The sequence below is a fragment of the Scylla paramamosain genome, chromosome 14 (assembly GCF_035594125.1).
Source record: "Scylla paramamosain isolate STU-SP2022 chromosome 14, ASM3559412v1, whole genome shotgun sequence".
In the NCBI taxonomy this organism is placed as follows: Eukaryota; Metazoa; Arthropoda; class Malacostraca; order Decapoda; family Portunidae; genus Scylla; species Scylla paramamosain.
This window is the reverse complement of record NC_087164.1, coordinates 26178644-26195319: the sequence shown is the minus strand read 5'-3', so window position 1 is coordinate 26195319 and position 16676 is coordinate 26178644. Positions and strand designations below refer to the sequence as shown.

General features: G+C 43.0%; 2 protein-coding genes across 33 annotated transcripts in view; one reads left to right on the top strand and one right to left on the bottom strand.

The window, feature by feature from the left end:
• Positions 1-16676, top strand: part of LOC135107088 (microtubule-associated protein 4-like) — a 493319-nt gene that overhangs the window by 320168 nt on the left and 156475 nt on the right. For all 30 annotated transcript variants that reach the window (XM_064016728.1, XM_064016741.1, XM_064016724.1 and 27 more), the window contains one exon: positions 15870-15973. The gene's annotated coding sequence lies outside the window, so the exon portion shown is untranslated. The remainder of the gene's footprint in view (positions 1-15869; positions 15974-16676) is intronic.
• LOC135107087 (calpain-9-like) overlaps positions 1-16676 on the bottom strand; it is a 96611-nt gene that overhangs the window by 11922 nt on the left and 68013 nt on the right. For all 3 annotated transcript variants that reach the window (XM_064016719.1, XM_064016720.1, XM_064016721.1), the window contains 4 exons: positions 3981-4162; positions 2114-2254; positions 1554-1728; positions 230-345 (listed from right to left, as the gene is read on the bottom strand). In XM_064016719.1, coding sequence (XP_063872789.1) covers positions 230-345; positions 1554-1728; positions 2114-2254; positions 3981-4162 — 614 coding nt within the window. The remainder of the gene's footprint in view (positions 1-229; positions 346-1553; positions 1729-2113; positions 2255-3980; positions 4163-16676) is intronic.

Sequence of the window (16676 nt, the reverse complement as noted above, 5' to 3'; positions counted from 1 at the left end):
AAGGGATAGTAGCGTGTGGGAGATGGTACTGTAATGGTGCATAAAGATGTACAGAATGGGCGTGAAGGTTTAAGAAAGTTTACGAAAGAGGGAAAGTACTTTGAAAATTGTAAGTTGAGCGATTGATAAGGTGATGGTGATAACACTACTACTACTACTACTACTACTGCTACCATCACTGACAACATTCCCAAACGCTGTAGGTTAACAAAGACGCGCCAAGACTCACCTGACAAGGGGCGTCTCCCCCAGTTTGGTGCGCACCCTGGCCAGGCCCGTCACACTGTAGGCGTGTTGCGTCACCAGACCGTTCCGCAGGCGCAGGTTTCTCTTGTTGTCCTTCTCCTGCAAGTCATAGCATTGAATTAGGATTTTTTGGTATCTGGTAACGTTAATAACTTGTTGTTGTTGTTCATGGTATAAAGGTTATGATTGTTGCCCTCCTATAAGGCATGATATTTAATAAGGATTTCTCGGTATGCGATCATGCTTGAAAGAATTTTCAGTTCATGTAGCATAGTATAAGATTAATGATTGTTGGTTTTCTTGTCCTTCTCGTATTAGTCATGGAATTAAATAAAAAATTCTCAGTATCTAATAATTTTAAGAACTAATATACACTTTATATATTTCTTCGGCATAGTATAGAATTAATTATTGTGTTTAACGGGTATGTTTATGCCTCCGTTATGAATACATTTTAATAACCTTTTCCTGTAAGAGATTCATTGCAGTACGGATTATCGGTGTCACTGTGTACACATCATTGCCAAACAATAACAATATACAGTTTACGTGTTTTCTCAGGATGTAAAAGGAAAAAAATTGCACGGGCATATTTTCTCAAGCAAATTTATGCCAGCGTTATGAATACATAAAGGCAAGGAGGACGACATGTGCAAATAAATCTTCAGCGAAAACCAATACAGCACTTAACAATTCTGAGTCACGAGCGAGTGTTAACAGCAGCAGTAACTCTCGCGAGGTGCTGTCACTCAAACAGCTTCAGGCGATCAATCCAGGAGAGAGAAAGAGAGAGAAGGCACCAAATAACATCAGCTGACCTTGTTCTTACTCGTCAGGCAACACGAAGAAGTGGTAAAACAAGGAAAAACATTATGCACGGTCAAGAGGGATTGTGTTTTACGTACAGTCAGGGATGATAACTTTCACAGTGTGGTCTCGTTTCCCGTTGCCTCATGATGCTTTATGGTATATGCGTTCATTATAACCCTACTCTTAAACAAATCGGTTTTTTTTCTCGTTAACTTCTAACAGGCATTGTAATTTTATTTTGGGGGGGGTGTTCAAAGATGTTTTCATAGTTTTAGCAGTATTTAAATAAGGATTCTACATCGTCAGTGAAAAAAAAGGAATATCCGATTAATTATCTCTGTGGCTTTGTAAAACAATCTAAAATGACGAGTCTTAACGAGAATATCTGTATAGGTTTTAAATACGCATCTTGTGAAATTCCAGAGCGTTTCAAATCGCAGGACTTTTAACTCCGCCCCTCCTGATCAGAGTGGAGTGATAAAGACGCCAGCATTTACCAGGTTTATAGATGCGATGAGGAGCGTTGAGCGAGGTACTGCTGAGTTGAGAACCTGGTACGTGAGAAACCTTTCCTGCATTGTGAGACTGAAGCTCTGCACGATGCCTCCCGTCAGATCCTGCAGGGCTCTCGTGGTGAAGCCTTTCTGCAATGCCTCGTAGCTTCCGTAGAATCTGCACAAACCATAGAATCAGTTGAAATTTATGTTTTTGGGGGAGGAAAATAAATAATTATACTAATGTTAGTGGGGATTTCTAAAAGGTCGATGACTCCTGAGCGTGGGATTTAAAAATGTATGTTAAATATTTCAAAATGCTGTCCTTAAAATGTTCATCTCTCTTATATCGTGTCATTTGCATCAGAAGTTTTTAAATTATATATATAAAAAAAAAAAAATCGCAAAAATCTATCATATTCTAAAAAACTATAACGGAAAAAATTTCACAGTAATCTAATACGCACTTGGACTGAAGTTAATTATACCAAACGATCTCAAAATAATCCATCGCACTCCGAAAACTAATTACCCGGTAACTTTCTCAGTAATACAGTACGTACTTGGCGTAAGCTTTCTCGAGGAGGGCAGCCCAGAATTCAGAGGGATCAGTGGAGTGTAGGTAAACCAGACGGCCCTTGAATGTGGGTAAGCGGTCGTCAATGATCACCTCCACCCACTCACCGAAGTGCCAGAACCGAAACCTGCCGGTGAAAAGAAAAGCAAACGTGAGGGCAAGCAAATAAGAAAATAAAGGAAGTTACAAGAAGCCTTCAGGTCTACACGTAGCAGTCCTTGTTTGAAATGTACATACCAATCATCCTTGTGCATAAATGTATCCACTGATAATTGATAATATTGAGGCATAAGCTATATAGAACAAGGCGTTTCTAAACAGTCACATTCACAGATAACAAAGGATATACAGTAGTACTTGATCCGAAAAAAAAGTGCATATTTTTACATTTTGTCTAAAGGGTCAGTTGTTTTATTTTTGTGTATGGAATGTGTTCATCACTGCATGCTTGATTGTGAAGAGCCGTCCAATCAGATTAATGTTTCCAGCATCCACTTCAAAACTTTGCAGTGTTTGCGTTTTATGTTTGCTTGTTCAGTGTGTGTGTGTGTGTGTGTATGTAGGAAGCTGTAACTAAAAACACAACAACATAGTACTACAGAACATGACTGCAGAAAAGAGAAATAAAATGCGATTCACAGCAATATAACCAAAGAACTGCAAGGAAATAATAAAAAGCAGTGAGCCTCCCGATGAGAAAATAATAAAATGAGCACGGGAGCAGTTTATAAAACTCCGTAATGACCTGCAAAATAGACTTGCACAAGAATGGAAAAACCTGATTTTTACAGAGAATCAAAGGGGGATATTTTTTCCGCGGAGTTTTATTGACTAGGAAATCTAACCAACTGCTGGAACAAAAAAAAAAGTAAAAAAAAAAATACTATTGAGAGGTTATCAGAACAAGAGGTAATGACCAGCCACATGTAATGCACCTGTTGTTTAACGGACTGAATAGTGAAAAAAAAGACCTAATGAAAGATAAAAGCGCTTTTGACAGACTACTATTAAGCTCCACGGAATTAGGACTTAGATCACCAGTTATTTCAAGCACGACCGAGGCTGACCGATAAAGCTGAGTGTCCTCATCCTCTTGTAGCCGAGAAATGTGGTTTGCTACTGGCCTGAAGTAATTAGAGACTCCCTTTGGTGGTGATCCTGGGCTGACTAATGTAATTTGCCTACGGACGAACACCTGTTATTCCGTGGCTTTGGGGATGCTGAGTGTTGTTCTGTGGTGTCCTTTATCACTAAGGATGGTTGTCAGTGCTTTGTGTGTGTGTGTGTGTGTGTCTGGCATTCACGTTGTCCATTTTGTCAAGGAAGTACGATGAACATCACTTATTATTTTTTTTCCAGGTCACTTTCCTTCTTTTCTTCCGTGTCCTTTCGATATAGCATCGTAGTGTCGGCATTCCCGGAAGGGAACCACGTAAGTGATGCCATTAAGTGGGAATCAGGTTACGAAGCTGCCTCCTCCACGACTTATCACATTGATTTTCCCATTAGCTAGGCCTCTGAGCAGGGAAATGTGACCGCCCTCACCTTCTGTGCGTCTGACAGTCTGCTGTGTCTGAGTATACTGGTCCTGCCTATGTGCTCGTGTAGTTAATGTTTTGTTGCTTCTTTAGTGTTGATATGTTCATTTTGTTTAGACGGAGAAACATTATCACTTTACCTAGGAGAAACAGTACTTTATCATTGCTTACTACGAAAAGGATTATTTTATCACTATTATACCTAGGAGAAGCATTAGTTTACCATTGTTTACCCACGAGAAGCATTATTTTATCACTACATCCACGAGAAGCATTACTCTATTACTGTTTATCTACGAAAAGTATTATTGTTACCTGAAGATCCCGCAGTAGGTGTGGTCGAACGCCTGGTCTGGGGGAACCACTCGGTCAAGGAATTTCGGGGTTAAGGTGAGGGTGGATACCGCTTGCACCAGCCACGTGTCGCCCAACTCTCCTTGCTCCACGTCAAACCTCGTCGCTCCATCGGCTATAAACTTCGGCCGCGCGCACACTTCCTGTAGAAAAGAGAAGAGGAAGGTTATCGTCCGTGCAAGTGTGTATACCTGTGTAGATCAGTGCAGTATAGTTGCTATTGTGTGTGTGACGGTCACGTGATGGAATACACGCACAAACAGGAGAAAGAGAATTCCATTGGGCAGTTTTCAAGATCATTAAGTTACAAGTCCAAACTGCGAGTATAGAAGCACCCACAAAATGAAGTCAAGCCACGAGTTTCTGATACTACGATTTTTTTTTTTTGGCCTTCATTTCAAAAGTAAAACTAAAAAAATCAAATTGTCTTTTAGCTGACTCGAACGTGATGAATCGGACAACATTTTACGTCTAGAATGAAAGAAGACGGCAATGACCCAACATAAGTACTTGAAAAGGGAATACACCAACTAACAATCAGTAAGTGAACACGAGGAGAAAGAACCATAGAAACAACACAGGAACCCAACAACTGTACAGCGTATAGAGGAGAGAGGTGTAGCAGCAAGAAGAGGAGGAAGGAGAGACACTGAGAATTCCGTGCGTCGTAAGGGAATGTTACGAGAGCAGTGGGATCCGCAAATTTATGTCCTCAGATTATAATACTGATATCACGAGAGTTGGAGGAAGTGTGTGGCGCGAGATAGAGCAGGAAGGCTTATTGAAGCATAGTGGCTGAATGGACGGCCAAGAGTTGTCTTCGTAAAGTTAGTGTAGTCATTTACCATATTGAATGTCGACGCTCTGCCGGACTAGGCTAGATTGGTATGGGTGGGTGGGTGAGTGAGTGAGTGAGTGGGTGTTTTAGCGCTTGGTCAGTCTCTCTCTCTCTCTCTCTCTCTCTCTCTCTCTCTCTCTCTCTCTCTCTCTCTCTCTCTCTCTCTCTCTCTCTCTCTCTCTCTCTCTCTCTCTCTCTCTCTCTCTCTCTCTCTCTCTCTCTCTCTCTCTCTCTCTCTCTCTCTCTCTCTCTCTCTCTCTCTCTCTCTCTCTCTCTCTCACACACACACACACACACACACACACACACACACACACACACACACACACACACACACACACACACACACACACACACACACACACACACACACAGCAGTAATATAGCAACATATAAGTATCAGTAGCGCTCTTTGGTCCGTCAAATATATCCTCTTCCATTTTGATTGAAGTGGATATGAAAAAAAAAAAAAAAAGATATGAAAAAGCGAAAGAAACGTACAATATTTCAGTGCCCAGACCCAGACAGTTTCAATCACAACATAAGCTTCTGCTGAGGATTCTAGTTAAGTCTCGGTCACCAAAAATACTCACAGAAAAAAAAAAAAAAAGTCACCTTCATTTGACGTAACATATTACTTCTCCCTTGGGATTAGAAGAAGAGAGAGAGAGAAAAAAAAAAGCTGTAATACTTTTCCCTATACGGAAACTCTTCACAAGTGTTCAGGAATTAAATGCTTACAGTCCCGTAACTTTTAGCTCCACCAAATGATTTCCTGGAAGTGTTTTAGATGTTTTTCTTCATTTCTTCTTTTTTTTTTTTTACTATTTCGAAAAGCCGAATATGTCGCCGGGAGTAAATCCTGCTGGTGGAGGACTGGAGGAGGGCGGTGGGGAGCCGGGGAAGGAAATCACTCGATCGGATCATTATTTACGAGGTGCGGCTCAAGACCGTGCGTTTGCTGACTGTGTTCCAAGCGCTGTATCTTTGCCGTGACGAGGTAGGAGGGAGGTTAAAGGGAGAGGGATGGAGGGAGAGAGAGAGAGAGAAAGACAGAGAAACAAAGAGATAGACACACAGATAGAAGACAGACACACACACCCATCTACACACACACACACACACACACACACACACACACACACACACACACACACACACCCTTACTCCCTTACTCGACCATCTTATAATGTACAGTAAACGATACATTCTCGTGTCGTTAATGGAGAGAACCTTCTGATATCGCTGAGATGCGCCAAGATCCTCTCATCCACTTCTCTGATCCACTTGTCTCTTTTTTCTCTCTCTCTGTCTCTCCTGACGAAGCTGAGATCGTGAACTTCTGCTTACCTGACGCTAATGAGTCACGTCTTTTTAATTGTGATGTTTTTCCATCTCTCTTTTTCTCATTAATTTGAAGTTTATCTCTCAATGAATATACGAACGATTGAAATTTTTTAAGAGTTGCAGACTGGAGTAGGTTTTATATAAGGTCTCTCTCTCTCTCTCTCTCTCTCTCTCTCTCTCTCTCTCTCTCTCTCTCTCTCTCTCTCTCTCTCTCTCTCTCTCTCTCTCTCTCTCTCTCTCTCTCTCTCTCTCTCTAGAATACTGATTTTCATAACGGTGTTCATGACATGATGTGTATTTGTTCTGTGTCTGTTCGTCCTCATTTTCTCCATGTTGTCATTACCTCCCGAACCACGATCTCAACTCCACTCTTCCTCCTCGTCCTTCTCCTCCACCACCTATTTTACCACCACAAAAATCACCACCATCACTACTGCCTTTCCTCTTTATCTTCTCCCTCCTCTTCCTAATCCTCCACCTCCTCTATCACCTTCTTTTCAAATAACCACTACCACTCCTCCTCCTCCTCCTCCTCCTCCTCTGTCACCACAAAAATCTACAACACTGGTATCTTTCCTCCTCATCCTAATCCCTCTCCTCCTCTTCCTCCTTTTCCTCCTCCGCTGCTATAACTATCACCACCACCACTGTCATCGCCGTCGCCACCGTCACTGACTCAGCTTCCCGGTCCATAATGTTCTAGGCAGCTCACCGTGTCGACTGCAACGGGACGTGACTTGCCTTCCGTACCCCGCTGCTCAGGCTGTGGTGATAGAGATTAATTGCTGGGGAGCGATCATGCGCGTTCCCTGACTGTTTGATGTTTGTCTGTCTGTCTGTCTCTGTGTTTAGCGGTCGTATGCATCCCTGTGTTGTTGTATTTTTTAATTTGTTTAATTCCAATTTTTAATGCATGATAGAGGAAGGTTCAGGTGAAAAAACAGAATTAGGGGAGAAAAAAGACGCCAATTGTTTCTCCCATAAGAGAAAAATCTGAAAATGAGAGATTTTTACGAGGGTCTTATTAGGATGTATTAATAAAGCGGCTGTGTACTTGATTGATATTCATCTTAACCATTTTTTACAGTTATAGGGATATTTCTTGAATAAACAAATCACTCGGGTTACTCAGATCTCAGCGCCGTGAGGAGTAGCATACGAGTACAACATGGTAATGACCATATTTGGCAAGATTTCTTCAATACGTCTGACGTCACAGGGTTCACTCAGATCGCAGCACAGAAACGTGGGCAGTATCTTAGGGCAACGTAGTACTGGCTAAACCAATGACAGTTTTAGCAATACTTCTTGGATACGTCTGCCATCACACGGGTTACTCAGGTCGTAGCATCGAAGCATCGAAACGTAGGTTAGAGCAACGTATTACTGGTTGAACCAATGGCAATTTTAGCAAGACCTCTTCAGTAAGTCGCATCAAACGGGTCACACAGATCGCAGCACCAAATCGTGGGCATTGGGCTTAGCACACTGCGGTAGAGACGGGCCTGGACGAAGCGCCGCTAACGAACACTTTGGCACATTAAACCACCACCGCCCTGCACTAGGTGCCTGCAAGTTATGATACATGTGGTCTTCGTTAAAGTCCCCGAAGACTATAACTGTTATTGCCGTTCTCTTACCGAGCGACGGGTATTGCTTGGGCTAATGCTTCTGCTTCATTCCCTTTCGCGACCCTGAACGACCAAGCCCGAACTTTCCTGGCAGTCTGCGAAACTGGTTCCGCGCGGCCCTCATGCTCAGCGGGTATAATTTCCCGCAATTATAACTTAGGACTTCTGTTATGCTCACCGTGGCAGGTGGTAAAGCGATAGTCTCTTTTTTTTTCTCTCTTTCTCTCTCTTTACTCAACCTTTGCCTCAGCGCTCGGATGCACTGAAGTTGGATACGTGGTCTGTTGAAGTGTTTAATCATGCGATTTCATTTTTATTTCTTGTCTTAAATTGTGTCCTTGTGTGTGTGTGTGTGTGTGTGTGTCCAGTCTCTCTCTCTCTCTCTCTCTCTCTCTCTCTCTCTCTCTCTCTCTCTCTCTCTCTCTCTCTCTCTCTCTCTCTCTCTCTCTCTCTCTCTCTCTCTCTCTCTCTCTCTCTCTCTCTCTCTCTCTCTCTCTCTCTCTCTCTCTCTCTCTCTCTCTCTCTCTCTCTCTCTCTCATTATGCGTGGGTGTGTAGTGTTATGTTCCCCGGAGTTGGCCGCTTCCAGTTGGTGGGCCACGCAGGGAGTTCATGTGAGCCACACTTTACTTCACCCAGCAGGGATTCCAGGCAGCCATTCACCATCCTGCGCGTAAGATAGGATGGACAACGCCTCCTGTTTTGTACCCGACGCGAGTTTAGTGTTACGAGATCTTAGTAAGGCGCAGTAGTCATTTTACCGCAGCGTACCTAATTCTATGCAAATTTAAGTAGTTTCTCCTGCCTTCCCCCCTCCTCTGCTAACCATTCTCTCTCTCTCTCTCTCTCTCTCTCTCTCTCTCTCTCTCTCTCTCTCTCTCTCTCTCTCTCTCTCTCTCTCTCTCTCTCTCTCTCTCTCTCTCTCTCTCTCTCTCTCTCTCTCTCTCTCTGTTTTGCTTCAGTTTTGGCAGCCGTGATGGCGGTGGTGGTGGTGGTGGCGGTGGAAGTGGAAGCGGTGGAAGTTATAATGGAGTAGGTAATGATAATGACTGGCAGTGATAGCTGTGGAAAGGTAGAGAAGGAAGAGGAAGAGGAGGAGGAGGAGGAGGAGGAGGAGGAGGAAGAAGAGGAGGAGGAGGAGGAGGAGGAGAAAGTGGAAGAGGAAGAAGAAAAATGAAGCGAAATAGAAAAGAGACAAAGACCATGAACAGGAGTTATAAAGATAAGAACAAAAGAATAAGGAGGAGGAGGAGGAGGAGGAGGAGGCGGAGGAGGCGGAAGAGAAGAGGAAAAAAACGAAAGCAAAAAAAGTAGCACGAGAAAAAACAAAGAAGGGGAAGAAAGAAAATGAAGGAGCAGAGAGAGAGAGAGAGAGAGAGAGAGAGAGAGAGAGAGAGAGAGAGAGAGAGAGAGAGAGCGGAAGACGAGGAATGATGAACAGAAAAGAATGAGCGGTGGTAAGAAGTGAAGGAAGCAAGCAGGAAGGCAAGAAGAAGAAGAAGAAGAAGAAGAAGAGGAGGAGGAGGTTAGAAAGAGAAAAGAATGAATGAACGAGGAGTAACAAGTAAAGAAAGCAGACAAGAAGGCAAGCAAGAAGAGGAGGAGGAGGAGGAGGAGGAGGAGGAGGAGGAGGAGGAGGTGGAAGAACAAGAAGAACAAGAAAGAGAAGAAGAATTAGAAGCGAATGAATGACAGAGGAGTAACAAGTGAAGAAAGCAAGCAAGAAAGCAAGCAAAATAAAGAAGAAGAAGAGGAGGAGGAGGAGGAGGAGGAGGAGGAGGAGGAGGAGGAGGAGGGGGAACGAGAAGAAGAATAAAAGGAGGAGGAGGAGAAGAAGGAGGAGAAAAAGGAGGAGGAGGTAGATGAACTGAACAATAAACTCTGACCACGAGCTCACCTGTTCCTCGCCTCACCTGCTAAATAACGGAGTCAGACCACCGTAACCTGACGGCGGCCCCGGAAGCCTTAAAGAGAGAGAGAGAGAGAGAGAGAGAGAGAGAGAGAGAGAGAGAGAGAGAGAGAGAGAGAGAGAGAGAGAGAGAGAGAGAGAGTTTCCTCCTTAACCTATTAAAAAAAAATAAAACTTCCATACACAAAAAAGAAAGAAAAAAAAATCATTGTAACTTCATATATCCTCTCCACTCTTCTCTCCCTCCTTCAGGATATCACAGTGTACATAAAGGAACCCTACTGAACCCATTCCTCAAACATGAAGTGCACAGAGCCGAGAGTTCAGGGTGATAAAGTGATTTGTCCCTTGAGTGGCCCAAGGTCAGAGGAAGGAGGAGGAAGAAGATAAGAGAAAGACCAGATAAAAATATAATCCCAAAGTCATTATCTTGTGTGACATTCTTCGCTCCGTCTTAACTTCATTCTGACTTGCCTCCTTGTTTCTTAACTGCTCTTAATCTTACTTCCATCACTCTCCGCCTACAGCTCTCTCCTCCTTCCTCTTCCTCTTACCGGCTCCCCATCTTCTCCAGTCTCCCGACCTCCTCCTGCTCTCTGAATTAGTTCCACAGTCGTGTTGTATCGTCGAAGGAATTATTAGCTATTAAACAACTGGTGAGAGGGGCGACGGAGTGATGAAGACGCTGCTATTGAGAGGGAAAAGGAGATGGAGAGGGAAGGCACGAGCCGGGAGAGAGGGAGAGATGGAGCACGTGCGGAGAGATGGCAGGGGAGGTGAGATGGGAAGGTAATTAACGGAGCAGAGAGTGAAACTAGTGAAAAGGGAAAAGAAAAATGAGAGTGAAGATGAGGATGCGAAATGAGAACAAGACGTTGAATAGAGGGCGACTTGGAGAGACAGACAAACAGACAGATGTGGACAGACTAACAGATAGATAGATATACAGACATACAGACAGTCAGCGTAAGAAAAACAGACAAATAGAAAGACTCGTAGAGAGAGAGAGAGAGAGAGAGAGAGAGAGAGAGAGAGAGAGAGAGAGAGAGAGAGAGAGAGAGAGAGAGAGAGAGAGAGAGAGAGAGAGAGCAACAACAACAAGACCTAGGAGGAAGCAGCAAAGATATATGGCTACTTAAGGAGATATAAAGAAGCCAGCTAAGGAAGAGAGACGGAAGGAGGAAGGAAACCGAGGAGGGAGGAGGCGGGCAGATCAATAATGATGGATGATGCATAGGAATAGTAGAAGTTCTCGCCTCTCTTAACATTGCGGGGGCCGGACCATTCTTTTTTTCAATTGGCGGGGAGAAGGAACAGGGTGGGCGTGAGGGGTCAGTTGTGTGTATTAGTGTAGTTCCTTTATATTGTGCTGGAGAATTTATTGGGAAAAGAGAATGGATTTTTAATGTTGATGTTGGTATTGATCAAACAGTTACAGATTTATTTATTTTTTTTTTTACGAGATTACTTGTATCGTTATGCTTGTTGTAACAGTCAAAATCAATAATATTCTCATGATTTATCAGATGTATTCCACACACATTATTTGGCAGCCATCATATTATTTGGCAGCCATCATAAGACGCACCCACTCGTTAATATTTTCATCATTAGACATTTTAACTTCGCGGTGCACTGAATTACCAAGGTGACGCGAGAAGAGGATGACAAATGTGTGTGTAAGACGCTACGTTAAGCAGAGGACAGCTCGACTCCCGTTACGTTGTGGTGCAGTGTAATGTTTTGTGAAACGAGCGTTGTTGTCACTGTCATGCTCTAGTGGCAGAGAAGCCTTGTGCGGAACTGTCGTTTGAAAATACATAGAGTTTTTTTAGACCTTATGTTGATTTATATACCATTGTTCTTTTCTATCTCTGTAAGAACAAAGTAAGGGAACCTGCAAGAATCCATCAGGCCTATATGTGGCAGTCCTATGCGAGGCAGTCCTTATACATACTGTATAAAACTGGCCTACTTATTCCCAAGTGTAGGATCTCTAATAAATATCTTCAGTTTACAGGTAAGCAAAATATATATCTATAATAGTTTTCGTCACCCTCACTTTCCCTCGTATATTTTTAACACATGCACGTCGAGCTCTCATTAATTATGATATGTCTCCCTTGCCCTCCATTACCAGCAGTCAAAGCGATGCATGACGCCCATGAATATTCGCAAATATTCGTAACTGAAACGTGGATCTGCCTCCGGGAACACACCTCGCACCAGCTTGCATCCCGCCAGCTCAGGGAGGCGTCCGTTCAAGTGGTGTGAAGCCTTTATGGGTCAAAGGTCGCGGAAAAACACGAGGGTTTACGCCACCAGGGGAGAAAAAGATTGCGAGAAATACTATGCGTGAAAAAGAAAAAAAAATAGTAAAGGGAGTGAAAGTTAAGGTCCTGGTCTTAGTAAGTCGATGATTTGTGTAGGGAAAATACTGGACGTACCTTTCAGACTGAGTACTGGTTGTGAATATATGCGATTTAACAATTTTTTTTTTCTCGACCGTGGGTGTTTTCATTCTCATCTTATTGGAGAAGTCTAAAATATTTCTTATTTCTTCTACGTTGTCTTGTAGATTGTTGAGGATTTAAGTTGGGTACGTTACATGAATCTATCTTTTCTCTTTTTGTATGCAGTTATTTGCATCCTTTTGTCATAAAATACGTAGAATCTTGAAACAAAAAAACGTTACAAATGTGGTGTTCTGTCGCATTCAAATTTAGCTTGGATATATATATGAACAGTTTCGTTTAGTTATAGTGTTCTATTACTCACAAATTCATACTACAAGAAAAAAAAAAAAACATTTGATTTAGAGAAAATATCGTAGTATCAGACAATTATAAGTATAACTAGAATACAGTAGAACACCAAAACTGTACACAACCATTAATTTATACTAGAGTAGAGTGCCACAGGAATTTCCCGCAGACACGAGTTTTCTGGCGCGCCGGTCACAGTTAGAGAAGAGTGCCCGGGGAAACACTTCACGCGTGTGGCGGTGCAGAGTATTGCATGTCAGGTGTGCAATATTTTTTTCCTTTTTTTTCCTATTTTTTCGGATGTTCCTCCACGAAGTCTGAGTGGCAGGACGTAATGAGATGTAGACAAGGACTCCGGCGAATCCATGCTTGATTCCGTCATCATAATTAGATGCGTGTTCCGACAAAACGTGTCTCATGTTTCCGCTTGCATTAAACACTGAAATGTCGGCCGTTTTATGCTGTACCAGACGAAAAACTCCTGACGTGTGAGGGAATCAGTACCTCCCTCATGAACTAGGAAGGGAGGGAGTGAAAGAGACGAAGAGCAATGCAGGAAGCGCTGGTGTGTTTGTGGCAGTAATAAGGTGTTACACAATGGTGATATTCGTGAGTGGAGAGTATAATTTAGAGACCTTAATTATTAAGATAGATATTGCTTTATGTTTGACTCTCTTTCTCCCTCTCCCTCTCTACCCCATCATCCTCGTCTTTTCGTATCTAGCGTCTCTTGAAACTAAACTTGCACCATATTTTATTAAACCGGAGGAAAAATCGTAACACTCAAAGGACTTAAGAGGCGACAGACAGTCTTCCTTTGGTGTCGAGCATCAATGGACGAGTAATAATCCCTCCGTGTCTGATCTCCTCTTAGGTGGCTGTGTTGTGCAATGCCTGGCTGGGGATTGCGTCATTGTTAGCTTACCCAAGTGGGCTTCCGGTACACCTGTGCTTCAGACCACCTCACCTTTGATCTATCTATTTATACTGGATCCGGTACCTTTCTCTCTCTCTCTCTCTCTCTCTCTCTCTCTCTCTCTCTCTCTCTCTCTCTCTCTCTCTCTCTCTCTCTCTCTCTGGATCAAGTGATTTCTTGTTATCAGACTGAGCTTGAAAACAATATTGTATTCCATGAACCGTAATAGATATTTTAAAGCGAGTAGCTCTTTTTTTTTTTCAGTCAGTTGCATAAAGAAAAAAAAAAGAATAGTCCCCGGAAGTGAGAATAATAAAGGTGTGAAATATGAATAAAAAATTAATATAAAACAACAACGAGTGAAAGTGAATAGCGAGAGCAAATTAACTTTTTTTTTATTCTGTTTGCGTTTGCCAGCATGCAATTACAAGTGTGTTAACTGAAATTACATTATTATTTCAATCTCTCTCTCTCTCTCTCTCTCTCTCTCTCTCTCTCTCTCTCTCTCTCTCTCTCTCTCTCTCTCTCTCTCTCTCTCTCTCTCTCTCTCTCTCTCTCTCTCTCTCTCTCTCTCTGATGACGTGTAGGAACGTTTTGTTGCTGAAATACTGTGTAATAATGATTAGCGCTAGAAAGAGTGAATGATTTAAAAAGAGAAAGAAAGAAAACGAAAAAAATAAAGTCACACACAGGCAAAAAGAGAAGCAGGCATCGATAGAGACAAGAAGATGCGAAACTAGAATGAACATACGAAAGAGTGAATGATTTTAAAAGAGAAAGAGAATTAGGTAGAGATCTTTGAGAAGCAGACATCAATAGAAACAGAGACAGGAGGCTGAATAAGTGAGTGAGTGTGAGTGAAGAGTGAATGATTTGATAAGAGAATGAAAGAAGGAAAGTCACACAAAAATTGCCAAAGAGAGAGAAGCAGGCATCGATAGAGACAAAGAGACATGACGCTTCACAGATGAACGGACAAATAAGCAGCTGGGAAGCAACACATATCTGTCTGGTGGGTCGGGGTCGTGCGGCGCTGGGCTGAGGGGCGGGACGAGCCTCTGCCACGTCACGCTTCGGCGGCCGGGTCATGACAAGACCTAATGGCACCTCGTGTACTAGTGGCCATCCATCCTGTTGTTTAAGTTACCTAAGTTCCTCTCTTGCCTTCCCTTTCTCTTCCTTTCTCACTCCTGCCCTCTCGGTCTTCTTTCTCCCCCTCTCTCCATTCCTTTCAGTGCCTCATTGTCTTCTGGGCGCTCTGTCTTTCCTCTCTCTCTCTCTCTCTCTCTGTTCCTGTGTGACTGTGTGTGTGTGTGTGTGTGTGTGTGTGTGTGTGTGTGTGTGTGTGTGTGTGTGTGTGGCAGTCTGCTTCTTGTTTATTTGTTTTACCTGTCTCTATTTGTGTGTCTTTGTCTGTCCAGTCCTTTCCACAAAGATGCTTTTCTGACTGGCTTCACGAGACGAGTCCAGACATTATACATTGTGATCTTGCCTTCTGAGGAAGAACATACATCGATCTTAATAATGATTATCGGCACGTATTTCTCGAGTTAGTTGTAATTTATTTTGGTATCTAATGCGGAGGAGATAACATTAGTATGGTACGAGTAAGAAGGAGCTTATTTATAGGTGGAAATAGATAGATAGGTGTTATTCACCGGGACAGTCACGTGTAAACTAGTTGGGTTCTTGCAGCTTCACTATTGTTTTTTTTTTTTTTTTTTCCGTCAGTACAGAATACAGTAGTTGCGACTCGTATGCTGTCTGTAATGGTGAGTGCGTGGTGTACTGGAGCGGGAGCTGGTTCGCGCTTCCTCCGCCTGAGAAAAAGCCAGTTGTGCCGCCGCGTAACGGGAGAGGAAGGTTCTCACGGTTGATCCAGTAAAAAAGGGAGCAGCAGTCTGGCGCACAATGGTGCAGTGCGAACATGACAACGCGATTCCCTTAAGACACACTGAATAGTTTATTAGTTAAAGAAGCTGAGCCCTAAATTTAAGGACGTTAACCTGAAGTGTATTGTCAGAAGTGGAGGATTAATTTTGCCAGAAATTTATCGTGTTATACCAGAAAATTGTGATCAAAGGCTTGTATAAAAATTCAAAACTGTTATAGCATATTTTTGAGAAGAAGCTTAGACGTAGAAAAATTTGAAACTTCTTAATAACGATGTTACGAGAAGAGACGGAGTTTTCTTAAAGACTCCTCGATATAAAAATTTAGAGAAATGTTAGATGAAGAAACAGTTTTCCCGAAGGTTTCTGTAAACACACACACACACACACACACACACACACACACACACACACACACACACACACACACACACACACACACACACACACACACACACACACACGTTTCTCTATCTCAAAGCAATACACAGATACGAATATGTTACTGCTTTTTTTATACCTAGTCATAACATTTACCCCTTCCCGTCAACAGGACCCCATAGCACAGCGAGGCAGCGATGCATCTCACGGCAGTGCTGGCTTGGCCTCGGCACTCTCAACATACACACGGCACCTGCGCCCCCAACCAATATAAAGGTAAATATTTCATGTCTACGTCTATGGCTTGTGCGAGGGTATTGCGTGTGGGATATCATTCTCTTCCACACTTTTTACGTTTTATTGAAAGGAAGATTCTTTTCATCAATAAGTGTTATTTATAGAAGCGCTTAGGCCAGACTCGGCCCCCCAGACCGTCGGCCTGACAGTGATAGAGGAGACTTGAAGTTGGCGCCAGGCCCGTGCAGGAGGAGGAGGAGGAGGAGGAGGGAAAGAAGAAGGGCAAGGCGGAAGGGTTGATAAGACAGGGAGGAAGAGGAGGAGGAGTAGGGGAAGGAGAAAGGGAAAGAAGAAATGCATGGGGGACGGGTTGAGGACGCAAGGAGGAAGAGGAGGAGGAGGAGGAGGAGGAGGAGGAGGAGGAGACGTAAGAACAGTAGATTTGCATGTGTACCAATAGCAAAGATATGTGTCTGGCTTACTACTGCCGGATCCTGAGTGTGGGTACTCGCGGCGAATACTGTCACATCCCAGTGCCCCGTAACAGCTGCTAGCAGAGACGAAGAAATACTTAAGGAAAATAGATTACATGCGTGGAATATTCGTTGTATGACATTGTTTTCGTTTATTGTCTCCCGTTAGCTTCTGCAGAAATAAAAGATATTGTCATGTGAGTGTCTGATAAAATGTAATGGTAACTGACAGAGATGTGGAAATACGTGTGGAAATAATGGATAAGATT